The sequence below is a fragment of the Macaca mulatta genome, chromosome 4, assembly GCF_049350105.2.
Source record: "Macaca mulatta isolate MMU2019108-1 chromosome 4, T2T-MMU8v2.0, whole genome shotgun sequence".
Lineage (NCBI taxonomy): Eukaryota > Metazoa > Chordata > Mammalia > Primates > Cercopithecidae > Macaca > Macaca mulatta.
The window spans coordinates 109673073-109693471 of record NC_133409.1 but is presented as its reverse complement, the minus strand read 5'-3'; the positions used below and the strand labels follow the sequence as shown (position 1 = coordinate 109693471).

The 20399-nt window shown below is 36.1% G+C and overlaps 1 protein-coding gene across 2 annotated transcripts in view; it reads right to left on the bottom strand.

Moving 5' to 3' along the window:
- Positions 1-19873, bottom strand: part of IMPG1 (interphotoreceptor matrix proteoglycan 1) — a 146052-nt gene extending 126179 nt beyond the window's left edge. For both annotated transcript variants that reach the window (XM_001113655.5, XM_015136808.3), the window contains exon 1: positions 19635-19873. In XM_001113655.5, the coding sequence (XP_001113655.3) occupies positions 19635-19701 (67 nt within the window). In that variant the 5' untranslated portion in view covers positions 19702-19873. The remainder of the gene's footprint in view (positions 1-19634) is intronic.
- Between the last annotated feature and the right edge of the window lie 526 nt (positions 19874-20399).

The window sequence follows — 20399 nt, the reverse complement described above, 5'->3', positions numbered from 1 at the left end:
ATTAAAAAAAGTTCCCGGCCAGCGCGGTGGCTCACGCCTGTAATCCCAGCACTTTGGAAGGCCGAGGCGGGCAGATCACGAGGTCAGGAGACAGAGACTATCCTGGCTAACACGGTGAAACTCCATCTCTATTAAAAATACAAAAAAAATTAGCTGGGCGTGGTGGTGGGCGCCTGTAGTCCCAGCTACTCGGGAGGCTGAGGCAAGAGAATGGTGTGAACCTGGGAGGTGGAGCTTGCAGTGAGCCAAGATCACACCACTGCACTCCGGCCTGCGCGCGACAGAACAAGACTCCCTCTCAAAAAAAAAAAAAAAAAGTACCCACGATTTGCTGTTTTAAGAGACACATTTAAATCAAAAGACACAGAGGTTAAGATTAGAAGAATGGAAAAAAGTTATAATAGAAGACTACCAATCAAAAGAAAGCTGATATATTAAAATCATAGGAAGTCAGAGCACTGCTGGTAAATATTAATAACCAACTCTGGGGCATGGGTGAGATTTCTGTCATTTGCTGCTTTCTCTGTGTTAATATTCTGTCATGACTGATTTCAAGCCACCAACGTGACATAATTGCACAGTCTGGAAAAGGTGTGCCCAATTGGCTGTTGTTAGTACAAGCCCGTTCCAGCAAACCATGGACAAAGTTCATTGTTAGGCAAAGTTCTTCTGCCTAATAATGACATTGTCTGCCTAATAATGACAAGGTAGTGATAAAGACAAAGACAGGTCACAATGAAAGTTAAAATTCTATGCACTTAATAATACATAAATATATAGTACAAAGGTTGATAGACAAAACAGAAAATAAAATCCAGAATAATAGTAGGTACATTTTAAGATATCTCTCTTAATTGATGGAATGAACAAATAAATTCAGTAAGGGTAGGGAAGATTTGAAAAACATGCTCAAGCTTGACCTAATGGACATGTATGAGGCATCATATCTACAAACTATAACATATACCTTCTTTTCAAGCAGAGGGAAAATGAACAAATATTGGTTATATACTGTACTAAAATCCAAATCTGAATACATTGAAAAGGACTGATATCATATGCATCATGTTCTCAGACTAATAGAGAAGTAAGCTAGAAATTAGTTTGAAAAACAAATGGAAAATCTTTAGACATTGAAAAGAAAAAATTATTCAAAATAACCCATATGTCAAAGAGGAAATAATTATGGTTATTAGTATTTTTCTGAAATGATAAAATTACTACATAATAAAACTTGTGGAATGAAACTAAAGCAGTTCCTAATAGTACAATGATATCATCAAAATGTTTATTTTAGAAAAAGGAAAAGCTAAATATTAATGACCTGTGCATCCATCTCAAAAGAGTAGTGTAAGAAAACAAAATAAAACCAAAGAAAATGAGGAAAAACAAAGATAACAGAGAGTAATAAAATGTGAAAGAGAACATAAATACAAATGAGAAAAAAGAAATATAAAAGTCAAACCTTTTTGGAAAATACTGATAACAAAGACAGGTAAACAGACAGACGAGATTGATCAAATAAAGAAGACAAAATTAACCAATATCAGAATTGAGAAAGAAGAACATTATGCTTTCTACAGACTTTCTATGAAATGTTCTATAAATATACAAAAATTAGCAAGAAGATATAATGAATAATGTTTTATCCATAAATTTGAAATTTGATATGAAATGCATAAATTTGTAGAAATATGTAACTTACTATAACTAACTCAAAAAGAGGTAGGATGATTATTATCAAAACCTTAAAAATTGAGTAGTCAAATATCTTTCTACAAATATCTTTCTCTGGCTTTAACAGTGGATTCTATCAAACATTCAAGCAAAATGTAATTCCATTTGCACACTACTCTTATAAAACTTGATAAAACAAATATGAGAAAAAATTTATGGTCCAAGCTTGCTTATGAATATGAGTGTAACAATTAGAAATAAAATAGTAGCATATAGAATCCAGCAATGTAAAAGCAATGTATGACCCAGTTTGATTTATCTCAGGAATGTAGGGTTGGTTTAATATTTGAAAGTTGATTAAGGCAATTTATCACATTAATGAATCGAAGGAGAAAAACCATTTGGCAATCTCAATAGATATAGAAGAAACAATAAATTTTGATGTTTATTCGTTATTAAAACCTCAACAAATTAGAATTAGAAGCTTTATTTACTTGGTAAACAGCATTTACAAGAAGAAAACAAACAAGCAAAAAAAGCTAAAATAAGCATTATACTTAATGATGAAATGTGAAAATAGTCGACAGATATTTGAGCTGTTCCCAGGTCTCGGCTATTGTGAATAATGCTGCAATCAGCATGGGAGCATAGATATCTACGGGGTGCTTATTTCATTTTTGGGGCATGCACCCAGCAAAGAAATTACTGGATAGTATGGTAATTCTATTTTTAATTTTTTGAAGTACTTCCATACTGTTTTCCAAAATAGCTGTAGTAATTTACATTTCCATCAACAGTGTTCAAAGGTTCCCTTTTCTCCATAACTTTGCCAACACTTATCTCTTGTCTTTTTGATAATTGCCATCCTAACAAGTGTGAGGTAATAGTTCATTGTGGGTTTGATTCACATTCCCCTGATGATTAGAGCACCTTTTCATACTTGTTGGCCATTTGTATGTCTTATTTGGAAAATTAACTACTTGGGTCCTTTGCTCATTTTAAAATTGGGTTGTGTTATGACCAAGACATGGAATCACTGTAAATGCCTAGCAATGATAGACTGGATAAAGAAAATGTGGTACATATACACCACGGAATATTATGCAGCCATAAAAAGGAACAAAATCATGTCCTTTGTAGGGACATGGATAGAGCTGGAAGCCATTATCCTCAGCAAACTAATTCAGCAACAGAAAACCAAATACCACATGTTCTCACTTATAAGTGGGTGCTGAATGATGAGAACACATGGATACATGTCAGGGAACAACACACACTGGGGACTGTTGGAAGGTGGGAAGAGGGAGAGCATCAAGAATAATAGCTAATGAATGCTGGTCTTCCTACCTAGGTGATGGGATGATCTATGCAGCAAACCACCATGCCACATGTTTACCTATACAACAAAGCTGAATATGTGTCTCTGAACTTAAAATAAAAGTTGGAAAAAAATCCAAGTACTAAACCTGCACAGCCCATATGCAATGTGATGAGGCATGCAGCAGTGAGGCCTGGGGTGCTTGTGCACCAGAGGTTGGGGCCTGCAGCGGGGAAGAGATTCAAATCTGCTTGTGAGGTGTGGTTATGTAGTAGTCATGTAGTGCTTCCTAAAAGTGGGGCTTAAATTGCATACCAAAAATAGAGTATAAGCGCCCTGGCTAGATAGCCTAGTATGCTATTTCATAACAAATTTAAAAGATAAAATACTCATGTTACTTCAATTTTTTTTTAATATTTCAGTTAAAGATTTCTTTCAAAATAATGTTCTTTTCTTTTTAAATTTAAAAAGTAATGTTGCAGTCTGGTTAGTCCCTAGATCAGCTAGGTCTGAGTTCTTGTCCCATGACCAAGAGGAATAAGGCATGTGGCCACCAGAGAGTGAACAGAATATGATTTACTAGGCAAAAGGGAAGCTCTCAGCAAAGAGAGGGGGCCTGAATACAGGTTGCCAGAAATGGGGCTGAGTTCTGGGTCTTTTATGTGGCAAAGACAGAGAAGTCTTCTGTGGGTTCTGTCCAAATGGGAGGGGTAAAATTCCCTCCTAAGGGTATTGCATTTGCATGTGCCTGAGGTTGACCAGAGGAACTCCATCTTGGTTATTACTCATGAGTGCCTAAGTGAAACCCATGGAGGGGTGGGGTGGCTAAAACCACAATGCTAATGTCATGTTAATGACATTATAATGAGCTGGGCTAAATTAAGGACATTTAAGGTGAATTATTTGACCTGCGCCTAAGTCGGGACAGTCCCTTCTGAGCAAAATCCTGGCACAAGGGGAAGTTCTTAACCACATATCTTCCTATTAGCTGCAGAGGCAGTGTGGGTGCTATCCTGTGGTTGTGCCTGTGAACACTGCCCTCCTCTATCCTTCTTCTGATACCCTCTCTCTCTATTTGCCTAACCAGCCCCTAATTGTCTCCTATCCCAGTAGTACACAGTTATTTTAGAACATTTAAAATGATGGAAGTATAGTGAAGAAAATAAAAATCACCCAGAAATAAAATCACTGGTATATTCACATATTTTTTCAATTTTTTGTTTGTACATTATTTATGTACCTATATGTTTCAAAATTGAGATCATATTGTTTGTAAAATTTTTAATATAACATTATGTCATCTTTCCAAGTCACTACTAGTCTTTGAAAACTTTTACTTTAAATAGCTGCATGTTATAAACTTTAATAATCATTTGGATTGTTTCTATCTTTTTCTAAATAAAAGTGTGCTTCAGTAAAAATAAAATAAAAAAAAATAGAGTTGTGTTTTTTTCCTTTGTTTGATTTGGTTTGGTTTCTTTGGCAGTGAATTTTGTGAGTCCTTAGCATATTTTGGATATTAACCCCTTACAAGATATATGGTTCGCAAATATTTTCTCCCAATCCATAGGCTGCCTTTTCATTTCGGGAAGGTCTTAAGGAAATTGATTGTAAATGGTGTTAAAGTCATAGGTGGATAGAAATAACATTAGCAAAGACATGAATTCATTTTACTCTCTCTAAAACAAAGAGAATAAGTGTTTGGATAAATTCAGAGAAACGTTGAAGTAACAAGAAGAAACTTCGAATGAAGTCAAATGACTTCTATTTTCTCGGTAAGTAGAAGGAGGTGATAATAATAACAGTGGTAGTTGCTATAGCCATCTTCGGACTTAGCATTTATTGAGCATTTTGTAGCAGATACTTCACTAAAAACTTTAGCCCTTTGAGGCAAACACGGCTATTATTATTTTTATTTTACAGGTAAGAAAACCATAAGAGGGAGTAATATTTGAGATTGAGCAATTTGCCAACGGAACAAAATTAGTAACAGAGCTGTTCTGTGCAGAATGAAGTTCTGTGCAAGCCTTAGAGCTTCTTCTCTTAACTACATTGTTATCACTGCTTCTGTGAATGAAGGGAAATCATGCTGCAGGCTCAACAGGAGAGGAAAGTTTTGAAAATCTGGCCAGGGGACTAGTTTAGGGAATCAGATATAAGTATGACTATGGAATAGCTTGTAGGGCCTAGCTAACTTTATAGTGCAGGAATTTGTTTCATGGAAACACTCTGTTTGAGTTTCTTTAATAATACTTGTAGGCTCAGGAATGAGAGTAGAAAAAGCAAAAGCTAAGTTCCTAGAGTGAGATTAACAAAGCCAATGGGACAGAGGTCAAGGAGCAAGATTTCTGTTGTACCACCAAGAAGACTGTTGGGAGTGGTTCAGTGGCAAACTATAGGACCTAGGATTTATGTGAGCCTATCGAAGCCTGGAATAGGCTGAAGGATTGGACAAAATGGCAGAGGCTGAAGGACTGATGTTTTGATGAGAATAGGATCAGCTCCATTAGAAAGAAGGCAGGGAAATTATTGAAAAGGAGGTGTTTCAGAATCTTATATCTCCAGAGGCTGAAAAGACTGCAAATCTGGAGGTGAAATTTCAATGTTTTGATAGTGGGGTAGGGGAGTGATATTTTTGAGGGGGGTAGTTTTGAAGAGATTTTCCCATTGTGTCAAGTTACACCCATTAAGCAATGTCCTGCCTTTAGATACATAACACACTCTTAAACAAGGTACTTACTACTAAACTTATACTTAAGTCATGGGCATTTAAAATGACACTATCAGGAAACAGCTCCAGTTCTTTGAGGAGTTCACGACATTACACCTTTTCTTTTTAAGAAAAAAATAGACACCCTAAGATAGGTGCCTCCATTTCTAGCACAGAGCTGAAGGATCTGACCAGCTGTTCTGAGATCAGTTATGAAAACAGATGTCAGAAATGGTCCAGAACCAGCAGTCATCTGGTGGTGTTAGCAGAGGAAAGTTGGTTTTTGGGTTAATAGTAAAAACCATAGTAAGTCCACTCATCATATTACAGTGGACTGATTATTATTAATAGATGAAGTAGATGTGAGATATAACTGGATATAGGTCACATCCCAACTTTGGTTCTAACCTCTCACCTCAAATGAATTTAGAAATATTACTTAGCACTCTGCCTTGGGTTCCCAACCATAAAGGAATGAAAATTAGTTTGAGCTTTTATTTAAAAAGATATGTTAATCTAAATGGTTGTTAACATAATTACTGTCTGCAAAGTGTTTTGATCAGGTCTAAACTGATCTGGGTACAATGCGTTAATAATAGTGTCATAGTATTTCATAGTTCAACTTAATTAAATGTGTCATTTGCTTGTTTAAAAATGCAGCAGGAAGCTTAAGACAGACAAATTAGTCCTACATGTGTTATTTTCTTTATGTAGTTAAAATATTTCTGAAGCAGAAACTTTTCACTAATTTTGAGGTTCTGACTTTTCTCCACAAAATTTCTTTTGGTTTAGTTTTCCTTAACTCTTCTCCCGGGGGCAATTATGAAAATAGATACTGACTATGGTGAAGAGACTTAAGATGGCTGAATGAAGAAAATGAAGTCAGAATGAATTAAGATGACTTTACAAAGGCACACAGAAAGACATTGTTTCCTCAAGAATGACCCAATGTAAATGGGAAAATATTTATCGACTGACTACAACCATATGCGTCCAGGCAGCACTGCTGTTCTGTAGCTCTTTCATATTCTTTTTACATTCCCTATGGTTGGAAGAGAGGAGCAATAGAGGGAGAACATTCTCAGTAAATAATTACGGTGGAACATTCTCAGTAAATAATTACGGCAGCGCATTCTGCTGCTAGTTCAGAGCTTGACAGCAGCATTTCCATGTATAAATTCTTATTACCAGGGCTGTGCCAATCAATCTCATCAACTCATTGTGAGATAAGCTTGGACATTCAGGTTGCCTTGGACCCAAAGCAGAGTGCACACTCCTCCTTTATTACAGGTTTCATCTGCCTTGGTGCTCTTGTTTTGTGAGGCTGAAATCCTAGCCTTGGATGAGATGATCTTCTTGGACAGAGAACTTAGGTCCAGTGGTTGCTGAAAACTGTCCACTGTGGAAGATTAAAACTCACATTTTGGTCAGAGGCCTTCTTTCCTTTCAGCAAATTGCTTTGTGTTTTTCTAAGGCTTGGTATCACAAGTTCCTTCCCCATGACTGCTGAGGTCTTTTCTGCCCTTAAGCAAGAAGGGGTGGTGTGGATGGAGACCTCAGTTACCCTTGAGTGTGACACTTTATAACACAGTGAGGAGACCAGGACTTTTAGTATGATCATTACAACATGTATTCTGAATTAAAATATAAGCCTAGAGACTCTTGTGAAAAATAAACTTTCTTGCTTCAGATGAATTATTTTAAAACAGAATAAAATATGTGAAAATGATTGTGGCACCAAAGGTATGGAGAATCTGAATTTCCAGACATAATTAATATGCAAATGTAGCTGATGTTCAAGGTGGTTGCCTTCTCATGATTAACAGAAATGGCTAAGAAAGTAGTAGGTCATTTCAGTCCTGTTTAATTAGCTCTCACATGCAATAGTCCCTTAGTGACACAAGGATAAAGGGGCCACAAGGCAGCAAGTGCTTTTTATTACTAAAGCAAATATATAATCTAATAAGTGGTTTCAGGTGTGCTGCCACAGATTGTTCATTTGTACATGAAGAATCTTCAATTTACATAGTTTCAACTTTAAGGACATCCTCTCAGATATAATTGAAGAAGAAAGTCTGCCTGGGACCGTTGAATGACACTGACTTGAGACTAGCACAGATGAACAAAGTATAGGAGCTGTACAGTTAATGTGCCTACTATTCGGCAGCTATCTCAGGTATGTTCTCTGTTAATGAAGCCACAATGAAGCAAAATACCTTTTGTGTAATTTTATGAAATGGGAGCACACACCAATAGTAAAGGATTGGCAAGAAGTGGAGTGTCTTAAAATGCAAATTTCCTGACATTTCACAGCTACTAAAATAATTATCCTACCTTGGTGAACTAATAATAACTTGGTTAAAGGTTTCATTTAGTATAACCAAATGTAATGCAAAAGACACATACTAAGATAAACACTATTTCCATTTTAGGACTCGCCAAGGGTAAATTTTCTTTCTTCTCTTTCTCGTACACATTGAATGTCACAAGGAATTAAATGAAATTATTTATATGAAATGGAAAAGTAAGAACATAAAGCAGTGATGCACATATCAGATGAACTGGTATTTCCATTATGAACCTCAAAGAAAGGGGCCTTGGTATCTTTATGAAGTGATTGTTCTTTGAGCTCTTCAACTGTCTTTTGTTGTGCTAAAACAATTTTATTTAATGAATGTTTTGAAATCAAAGCTATGTCACCTTTATGTATCTGTGAAAAACTCCATTCAGAATCTGCAGAGCTTAAAGGAAGCTTTTTGAAATATTGGCATGTCTTTAAATCATTGTATATTCTGTATCTAGCATAGTATTGGGTATATAGTAAGCATTCTGTAGAATCAAATTGGTAAAAAGTCATCTAAGGGCATAGGAAAACTTTTGAGAAACAATTTGGCAATATGAATCAAATACCATAAAGCTGTTTACATTGCTTTGACCCAATAATTTTGCTTTATTGAATTTATGCTGAGTCTTAAATACTGAAGCTTATGCACAAAGCTCTTTATTGCAATGTTATTTGCCGTAACAAAATAATTAGTAACAATTAGTTTTCATTTGTTGAATATTTAGACAAAGTAAATCTTGACACATTTACTGAAAGAAACATTATGCAGCCCATAAAATGATGCTTGTCAAAACTAGATGGCAATGTGGAACATTCTTATAACGTAATAAAACTACCAAAAGGCTGACATAAAATTTTTGTGTGGGAGAACTGCAATTTTGCAAAAATTAAATACACATACCTATAAAAAGTAGCGCTAGCATAGGTTGTATTTGGATGGAACTATTGGCAATTTTCATCTCTTTAATTTTTCAAAACTGTGCATCTTTTAAAATGAAACTGTTGAATTTAACTAAACACCCAATCATTATGCTTAGCAGCTAGTTGTGTTGAATTGAACCTTTCTTTTCTCTCCCCAAACCATTTTCTATGTAAATATACTCATGGTGGTTAATTTGTTACAAATAAGAAACCAGTTGGCTGAGGTAAAACTTTAATATAGACCTCGCTAATTAAAGATTAACATATATTCACAGATCTAACAGATCTAAGATTCTTATGAAATAAAATGCCTTTAATGAGTAACAAGTTAGGTTTTTTTTTTCTTCCTCCAATATGGCTAACTGGAGACATTGGATGGCAGTTCTCCTTAGAAAGAAGACTCGCGGTGACTCACGCTTGTAATTCCAGCACTTTGGGAGGCCGAGGTGGGTGGATCATTTGAGGTCAGGAGTTTGCGACCAGCCTGGCCTACATGGTGAAACCCCACCTCTACTGAAAATACAAAAATTAGCCAGGCATGGTGGCAGGCACCTGTAGTCCCAGCTACTTGGGAGGCTGAGGCAGGAGAATTGCTTGAACCCAGGAGGAAGAAGTTGTAGTGAGCTGAGATGGCACCACTGTGCTCCAGCCTGGGTGACAGAGTGAGACTCCATCTCAAAATAAAATAAATAAATAAATAAATAAATAAATAAATAAATAAATAAATAAAAAAAATAAGAAAGAAAAAGAAAGAAGACTCAAAGTCACAGTTGAATAATTTTACATAGACTTTCAAGAGGAAAGTGCTGGAGCCTAGTGGAGAACTCACCAGAAGTAACTAGGGCACAGGAAAAGAAGGAAGCAAGAGGCTGTCAGAGATGAAACCCAGAGGGGCTTTATTTCATGAAAAGGATTTGTGGGAGTGTTTTGTTTCTCCTTGCCCTGGTGGCAGATCCTTGGTATCTGAAATGTCAGAGAGCTCCTCTGTCCTCATGAACACAAACACTGGTGTGGGCAATGATCTGGGGACTTCTTGAGGGCATTGCACCAGTATACCAGCACGTACAGGGTTGCTTGTCCTCCTCCTCTACCCAAACTGCAGTGGCAGGCACAATTTTCGGGCTACATCCATTAAATGACTGAGTTCTGCCCAGGAAATCTCAGCCCTTGTGTTTTCACATTGCCAATCCCAGCATCTGCTCAAATTGCAGCAGACACATAGGGCTGGGTGATTCCAAGGGAGCTGCAGTATTCCTCTTGTTCCAGCCCTCATGGAGTGCTGCTCCTAAAGGAAAAGAGAGTGCAGTGCACTAAGGGAACACCTCTTTGGACAAAGGAGCCTGAAGTGTGTTCTTTCTGGTGCTCAAGAGCTTCCCACTTATGGACTGAGAGTAACTGCACTGCTTCCAGAGGAGATGTGGGTGTTGTGTTCAGCCCTATGGGGAAGAGTATGGTTCTACCCCAGCAGCCAGGCAGCCTTAGTGCTCAGGCACAGGAGTGGAGAAGGGGACTACTCATCTCCCTATCCCACCCACTGTTGTGGCTACAGTTGTGGCTGCTCCTCCTGAAGGTTACAGCATGTGTAACATTGCTAAAATGAAGGACAGACATTCTAGGGGTAGAATGGAGGACAGCCATTCTAGGGCTATTAGAGATGACTAGAATAAACTCCCAGAATGGAGGACAGCCATTCTATGGCTGTTAGGAATTACAGCATCCCTGCTGGCTGTGTGCCTACCAGACTGGGGCTTGCAGGAAAGGTGAGGTGCTCCCGTTCTCTACACAGAGTGGCAGTGTTCCTGTTGCATAGAACAGGGCTGAGGGAGGAGGTTCTGCACCATAGATATTTTAGTGGAGAGCCATGGGGCAACCTTTTTTTTTATGGCTGTTGGCTAAATTGGAGCTTGGAGATAGGCAGTGGTGTCTGTCCAATCTTAGTGTCCTGAGAGCTGAGACAGGAATGTGACAGGGAAGAAGACTGTGTTTCTGCCTGTCCAGACCATGTAGATGCGGCAGCTCCCTCTCGTCCTTGGGGAGACCTCAGCACATTTCACCAGGAGCTTCTCTTGCCACCATTTAGGGCTTATTTGTGCGTGCCATTGGGGTATCCAAGGCTGGGCTTGGCAGTCCAGCTCCACACAGCATTGTCTCTCACTTAGGTGCTGAGGGAGCTCAGGTCACCATGCATTCCTAGATCAGCCTGTTGCCTGGGATAATGGAGACACTCTCCTGGTAAACAAAGATCAAGCACATACCTATCAGCTTCTGCTTCAGCTGGCTCTTACCAGTAAGTAAGTACTACCTGCTGGCCTGGAGATGGAACTGCACAACCTAATACACAATCTGCTGACACAAGTGCACAGTGCTGGCTTCCTGAGACCTCAGCCATATTGGCACCATAGGAGACATGAACTTGCTCATATGCCTAGTACAAAGGCTACCTATAACTAAGGAACTCATATAGAGTCATTGCCACTGAAAGCACCCAGAACCAAAGCCAAAAGACTATTTTTCCCCTTCAGGATGTAACTAGAATATATATACAACATACATTATAGTTACATCCTGATGGGGAAAAAAATCCTGTCCAATGCAAATAAATTCAAAAACAAAAGAAGAGGTAGTTTATGCAGGTAGGAAGAAGCTCTGTGAAACCATTGTGAAAAAACAAAGGGTTACAGGATCCCCAAAAGATCACACTAGCTCTCCCACAAAGGATCTTAACCAAAATGAAATCTTTGAAATACCAGATAAAGAAGTCAAAATATTGATTTTAAAGAAGCTCAATGAGCTTTTAGAGAAAGTTGAAAACAAATGCAAAGAAATCAGAAAAACAATTCAAGATATGAATAAGAAATTTACTAAAAAGATAGATATTTAAAATAAAAAAACCTGGTAGAATGTCTGGAAATAAATATTCATTGAAGGAATTACAAAATGCTGTAAAAAATTTTAACAATAGGCCGGGCGCGGTGGCTCAAGCCTGTAATCCCAGCACTTTGGGAGGCCGAGACGGGCGGATCACGAGGTCAGGAGATCGAGACCATCCTGGCTAACACAATGAAACCCCGTCTCCACTAAAAATACAAAAAAATTAGCCGGGCGTGGTGGCGGCGCCTGTAGTCCCAGCTACTCGGGAGGCTGAGGCAGGAGAATGGCGGGAACCCGGGAGGCGGAGCTTGCAGTGAGCCGAGATCGCGCCACTGCACTCCAGCCTGGGCAACAGAGCGAGACTCCGCCTCAAAAAAAAAAAAAAAAAAAAATTTAACAATAGACCAGACCAAGTGAAAGAAAGAATATCAGAGCTTGAAGGCAGGTTTTTGAATTAACCCAGTCAGACAAGAATAAAAAATTTTAGACCGGGCACGGTGGCTCAAGCCTGTAATCCCAGCACTTTGGGAGGCCGAGACAGGTGGATCATGAGGTCAGGAGATCGAGACCATCCTGGCTAACACGGTGAAACCCCGTCTCTACTAAAAACTACAAAAAAAAAAAAAAAAAAAAAAAAAAAACTAGCCGGGCAAGGTGGCGGTCACCTGTAGTCCCAGCTACTCGGGAGGCTGAGGCAGGAGAATGGCGTAAACCCGGGAGGTGGAGCTTGCAGTGAGCTGAGATCCAGCCACTGCACTCCAGCCTGGGCAACAGAGTGAGACTCTGTCTCAAAAAAAAAATTTTTTTTAAAAAGGACAAAGCCTTCATGAAGTAGGAGATTACATAAAACATCCAAACCTATACATAATAGGTATTTCAGAGGGATAATAAGAAGCAAAAAGATTGGAAAATATAATTTAGGCAACTGAGGAAAATTTCCCTAATTTTACTAGAAATTTAGACATCCAGATATAAGAGGCTCAGAGAACTCCAGAAACATACGTCGCAAAATAGACTTCACAGAGCTATGTAGTCATCAGATTATCCAAAGTCAGTGTGAAGAAAAAAAATCCTAAAATCAGCAAAAGAAAAGCCTCTAATCACCTATAAGGGAAATTTCATAGTATTAGCAGCAGACTTCTCAGCAGAAACCTTAAAACAGAAGAGACTGAGGTCCTATTTTCAGATTGCATAAAGAAAAACTCAACTATAAAATCTGTACCCTGTCAAACTAAGTTTCATAAATGAAGGAGAAATAAAATCTTTCCCAGACAAGCAAATGCTAAGAAAATGTGTCACCTCTAGACCACCCCTACAAGAAATGCTCAAGGGAATTTTAAATATGGAAATGAAAAAACAGTATTTGCCATCATAAAAACAAACATAAATATAATACTCACAGGTGTTATAAAAGTACACAATTGAGACTACAAAGCAACTAGGTAACAGTTAACAGTATAACAGAAAGAAAACTTCACATATTACTATTTACCTTGAATGTAAATAAATTAAATGCTCCACTTAAAAGATAAAAATTGGTGAAATGGATGAAAAATCAAGGTCCAATGATATGCTGCTTACAAAAAACTCACCTAATTGGTAAAACACTCATAGACTGAAGTTAAAGGGGTAGAAAAAAATTCCATGTAAACAGAAACCAAAAGTGGGAAGGAGTAGCTAGACTTATACAAAATAAAAGACACTAAATCAACAGCGGGAAAAAGAGACAAAGCAGGTCATTATATAATGATAATGGGATCAACTCAACAAGAAAATATAACATTTCTAACTATATATGCACTCAAAACCAGAATGATAAGACAAATTCTACTAGACCTTACAAAAGAGATAGGCAGCAATACAATAATATTGGGGGCCTTTAACATTCCACTGGCAACACTAGAGAGCTCACGGACACAGAAAATCAACAAAGAAACAGTGGACTTAAATAGTATTGTATACCAAATGGACCTAACAGACATTTATGGAACATTCTACTTAACAACTGCAGAACATACATTCTTCTCATTAGTGCATGGAACATTTTCCAAGAAAAAACATATATCAGGCCACAAAACAAGAATCAATAAATTTAAATAAATTGAAATTATATCAAGTATCTTCTCAGAGCATAGTGGAATAAAACTAGAAATCAATCCCAAGAGGAACTCAAAACAATGTAAGTACATGGAAATGAAACAACCTACTCCTGAGTGATCTCTGGGTCAATGACAAAATTATATGGAAGTTAAAAAAATTGAAACTAATGAAAATAGAGACACAACATACCTCTGGGATACAGCCAAAGCAGTGCTAAGAGAGAAGTTTATAGTGTTTTATGCTTACATGAAAAGATAGAAAGATCACAAATTAACAACCTAATGTCACACCTCAAGGAACTAGAAAAACAGAAACAAATCACACCCAAAGGTAGAAGAAGTAAATAAATAACAAACATCAAAGGAGAACGAAATGAAAGGGAGACTAAAAAAAAAAAAAAAAGCATCAATGAAATGAAAAGTTTATTCTTCAAAAAGGTAAAGAATATTGAAAGACTGCTAGCTAGATTAACCAATAAAAAAGTGAGAAAATTCATATAAGCACAATCAGAAATGAAAAAGGCAACATTACTACTGATATGACAAAAATACAAAAGATCATCAGAAACTTCTGTGAACATCTCTACCTTCACAAACTCGAAAACTGAGAGGAAATGAATAGATTCCTGGAGACATACAACTTCTCAAGGTTGAACCAGGAAGAAATAGAAATCCTGAATAGAACAATAATGAATAGTTAGGTTAAATCAGTAATAAAAAAAAGAGCCCAGGACCAGGTAGATTTACAGCTGATTTCTACCAGACATACAAAAAAGAATGGATAAGATTGGGTACTAAGCTTACTGAAACTATTTCAAAAAATCAAGGAGAAGGGAATCCTCCTTAGCTCATTCTATGAAGCCAGTGTCACCCTGATACCAAAGCCAGGCAAGGACACAACAAAAAAAGAAAACTAAAGACCAATATCCCTGATTAACATAGATGCAAAAATCCTCAACAAAATACAAACAAATCGAATCCAACAGCACAAGAAAAAGACAATAACCATAATCAGATGAGCTTTATTCCAGGGATGCAAAGATGGTTCAGCATATAGAAATCAATAAATGTGATTCACCACATAAACAGGATTAAAAACAAAAACTATATGATCATCTTTATAGATGCAGAAAAAGCATTTGATTAAATATGGCATCACTTCACAATAAAAGACCTCAAGAAACTAGACATAGAAGGAATATACCTCAAAATAATTAAAGCTGTATATGACAAACCCACAGCTAACATCATATCGAATGGGGGAATATTTGAAAGCATACCCCTAAGAACTGGAACAAGACAAGGATGCCCACTTTAACCACTCCTATTCAACATAGTACTGGAAGTTCTAGCCAGAGTAATCAGGCGAAAGAAAAATAAAAGGAATCCAAATAGGAAAAGAAGGAGTCAAATTATCTGTTTGCCGCTGATGATATGATCTTATACATAGAAAACCCTAAAGACTCCTCCAAAAGACTCCTAGATTTGATAGATGAACTCAGTAAATATTTGGGATACAAAATCAGCACATAATATCAGTAGCATTTCTATACACCAACAGTGATCAACAAGGAGAGTTACAGAACACTGCTGAAAGAAATCAGAGGTGACACAAACAAATGGAAAATTGTTTGATGGTCATGGATTGGAAGAATTAATATTGTTAAAATGGCCATGCTTTTTTTTTTTGGAGACAGAGTCTTGCCCTGTCACCCAGGCTGGAGCGCAGTGACGTGATAGCTTACTGCAACTTCCACCCCTGTTGAGTTCAAGTGATTTTCTTGCCTCAGTCTCCCAAATAGCTGGGATTATAGGCACCCACCACCATGCCTGACTAATTTTTGTATTTTTAGTAGAGATGGGGTTTCACTGTGTTGGCCAGGCTGGTCTTGAACTCCTGACCTCAAGTGACCCACCCACCTCAGCCTCCCAAAGTTCTGGGATTACAGGCATGAGCCAACACACCAGGAAATGGCCATACTTCTTAATCTCCGAATTCAATGCAATCCTATCAAAATATCAATGTTATTTTTCACAGAATTAAAAAAAGCAATACTAATATTCATATGGAACCAAAAAAGAGCTCAAATAGAATAAATAATAAAAGAACAAAGCTAGAGGCATCACATTCATATTATACTTCAAGGCTATAGTAATCAAAACAGCATAGCACTGATATAAAAATATATATATAGAATGGAACAGAGTAGAGAACCCACATACCTACAACCAGTTCATCTTTGACATAGTCAACAAAAACACACACTGGGGAAAGAAGATACTATTCAATAAATGGTACTGGGAAAATTGGATAGCCATATGCAGAAGAATTAAACTGGACCAATATCCCTCACTGTATATAAAAATTAGCTCAAGATAGATAAAAGACTTAAACATGAGACCTTAAAACTCTAAACATTATAAATGGAAACCTAGGAAAGACTCTTCTGGACATTAGCCAGCACAAATAATTTGTTACTGAGGCCTCAAAAGCAAATGCAACAAAACCAAAAATAGACAAATGGGACTTAATTAAAGTAAAATGCTTGTGCACAGTAAAAGAAATATTCAACAGAGTAAATAGACGTCACACAAAATGGAAGAAAATATTTGCAAATTATGTACCTAACAAAGGGCTAATATCCAGAATCTATAAGGAATGCAAACAACTCAATAAGAAAAAACTAAATAACTCCATCAAGAAGTGGTCAAAGAAGATTTCTTAAATAACTTAAAACAGAGCTACCATTTGACCCAGAAATCCCATTACTGGGTATATATCCAAAAGAAAATAAATCATTCTACCAAAAAGACGCATACACTTGCAAGCTCATCACAGCACTATTCACAACAGCAAGGACATGGAATCAACCTAGGTGCCCATCATTGGTGGATGAAAAAATAAATGTTATATATATATACACCATAAAACACTTTGCAGCCATTAAAAAAACCCCAAAAATGAAATCATGTCCTTTGTAACAACATGAATAAAGCTGGAGACCATTATCCTAAGTAAATTAATGCAGGAACAGAAAACCCAATACTGCATGTTCTCACTTATAAGTGGGAGCAGTTAACACTGGGTCCCCATGGACATAAAGATGGCAACCATAGACACTTGGAACTACTAGAGGGAACAGCGCAAGAAGGAGACAAGGGTTGAAGGACTTTTTCTTCAGTATTGTGCTAAGTACCTGCATGATGAGGTCAATTGTACCCCAAAACTCAGCATCATGCAATATACCTATGTAACTAACCTGCATATGTATGCCCTGTATCTAAAATAAAAGGTAAAATTATTTTAAAAAATTAACAAAGAGCATGAACAGATATTTTGCAAAAGGAGACATACAAATGACCAATAAGCATATGAAAGAAAGCTCAATGTCACTAATCTCAGAGGAGTGCAAATTAAAACCACACTGAGATACTATCTCACATCAGTCAGAATGGCTAATTTTCAAAAGTCAAAAAATAACAGACGTGGAGAAAAGTAAATGCTTATGCACTGTTGGCAGAAATGTAAATTAGTATGACCTCTATGGAAAATAATATGGAGATTTACCTAAGAACCAAAAATAGAACTACCCTTTGATCCAGCAATCCCCTGCTGGGTATCTACCCAAAGGGAAAGAAATCATTATATCAGAAAGATACCTGCATTTTAATATTTATTGCAGCAGTATTCCCAATAGCAAAGATGTGGAATCAACCCTAGTGAACATTAACTAATGAATGAATAAAGAAAATAACCATTTTCTTTATTGAATATAAATATAAATATAAATATAAATATAAAATGGTTATTTTCTTTATTGGTTATATATCAATGGAATGCTACTCAGCCAAAAAAATGAATGAAATAATGGCTTTTGTAGCAACCTGGATGGAACTGGAGGCCACTCTCTTAAGTGAAATAACTAAGAAACAGAAAGTCAAGAATCATATGGTCTCATTTATAAGTGGGAGCTAAATAATGTGTACACAAGAAAGACATAAGAGAGTGGAACAATAGACACTGGGTACTCAAAAAGATGGGAGAGTGGAAGGGGAATGAGGGATGAAAAATTAACTAATGAGTACAATGTACCCTATTCAGGTGATGGTTACACTAAAGCCCAGATTTCTCCAGTATGCAATATACGGGTGTAACAAAACTACACTTGTACTCCCTAAATCTATATTAAAAAAAAAAAAAACAAGTAACATGTTAGGATTTTTTGTTACGCAATTATCGGACATTGTTTCCTAGAAGTAAGCATATAACAAATGGCAGTTTTTTTGATAAGTTTATTTCATTTCACTTCCTATATATATAATATATTATATATATTAAATTATATGTATATGTAATACATTAGAATGTATATATAATTATACATAATTATATAACATATATAATTAATGTTATATAAAAATAATTATATAACATAATTATAAATGTTACATATAAATAATTATATATAATTATATATATTTGGAATTGTTTATAATAGCTGATATGTAATATATGAAAATAGAAAAAATAGTTAAATTAACAGTATTAATGTAACAAAAAATGTAACACAGCTGAATTGCTTGATCAAGTCTATGAAATAGTCAAATTAGTTTACTTCATCAGATTCAGTTCAGAATATACCAAAATCTCATTATTTCTAATTAAAATGATTTTATAAATGTAATTGATAATTTAATGAAAAAGTGAATAAACTTTTGCTTCTTTCACTATTGTTTATATGTGACAAAACACGAAGAAATTTTTTCCAGAAATTTTTTTTCTCCCTCCAAATGCAACCACTGAGAAGTTTCATATAAAATAACTGATGGAATCACAGTTATTTTGTGACTTACACATGCAATGACTATTAATTTTACTTTTTCATGGATATTCCAAACTAATACTTTAGTTAAAGTGTTTATTATCTTGAAGCTATGTCATCCTTAAAGAAAACCTTAACCTTATTGACTTCAAATGTCTTAAAAAGATTGAGTATATTATAATAGTTAGGCTTATCCTTATATAAAGAAGTCACATTTTCTCCAACAGGATTTTTTTTTCTTTTTTTAAATACATTTTTCTTAAAACATCCTGTTTGTGGCTTATTTTAATTTCATATTCAGATGCAGATTTGCCATAAGAACATACACTGCCTAGTTCTTTTATGCGTACAACTTCAAAAACAACCAAATTTTGAAGTTGGTTTTCATCATAAACCCTGAAGATGAAGAATACTTGCTATTTTCTAAGGGAAAGCAACTCATGATTTCATTGTGAGAAGGTAAGAAACACTTTTTTTTGGTCTGGCCATAAATGACTTAAAACATTAATTTTACCTTTAGGTTTTATTTATTGAGTTTTGGTGGATAAATGGAGTCAGTTTCATGGATCTACTAATGTTATTTGCATTAATAATAGAAATTTTCAATGAATGTTTTAGAACAGCAAATAGGATGCATTCATCTCTCCTATTATGTTAGTATTCACTGCACTTAAGATCATGTAGTAAATATCAAATCAAGTGAAAATCATTTCTGATAATTAATTATTCAATCAAGCAGGCAATATTTATTCAAGGCCTACTATATACTAGCTCGTGAGATAAATTGGTGGCCTTGTTGGTTCTAAATATTCACTTCTGTAAGTAGATTTTATAAATAAGCAATTTAAAAATAAACATTTACGTAACTTACCTTCGGTTCCTTGAACTTGGAGAAAAATCCAAAAAACAAAAATAGCTCTCCTACTTTCCAAATACATTCTGGCTTTTGAGCATTGGTAATTCTGATAACAATCAGAACAACCTCAAATCTCATTAAAAAGCAACAGAAATGTGAAAAATAATTAAATACTGGTACCAGATGATAGAGGATAACCTTCTCGGTTTACCTTTGTGAGGATGTTAATTTATGAAGAACAGGTAGCAGTGTCTGTTTCTGGAATAATCTGCTTGTCTTTCCCTCAGGTGTAATCTCTGCTTAAGGGCCAGCTGGAGGAACCTTTATCTCATTAACCTTCTGGAGGAGCATCTGTCAGCCTAGCTCCAGGACCCTGGATGCCGTTATAAACAAGAGTCTACAGACCACTTTTTTCTTAGTTATTCACCTGTTACAGTGACACAGAGAGCCAGGGGAAGTCCTGCCAAACAGAGAATGAGGCTGACAGTTAGGTTCAGATGTTTTCTAAAATGACATGTACAAGAAACATCCATTAAAAGAGCTTAATTGCTATCCCTGAAAGGATATGGTTATGCAATTTGTATTAGTCTCCGCAGGTAGCGAAGCTGTCTCCATTCTCTTCTGTGTTCTGCTTTATAAATTGCTTTTGATTTGGAATTACATACAGGTGGCTTTTTTGTTTTAACTCTGGTTTTAATGTTTAAAATCTGTACACACTGAGTTTAAGGAGTCAAATACTTTTTTTCTACAAAGTTTGTAAGAAAAAAATTGTGCCTTTCT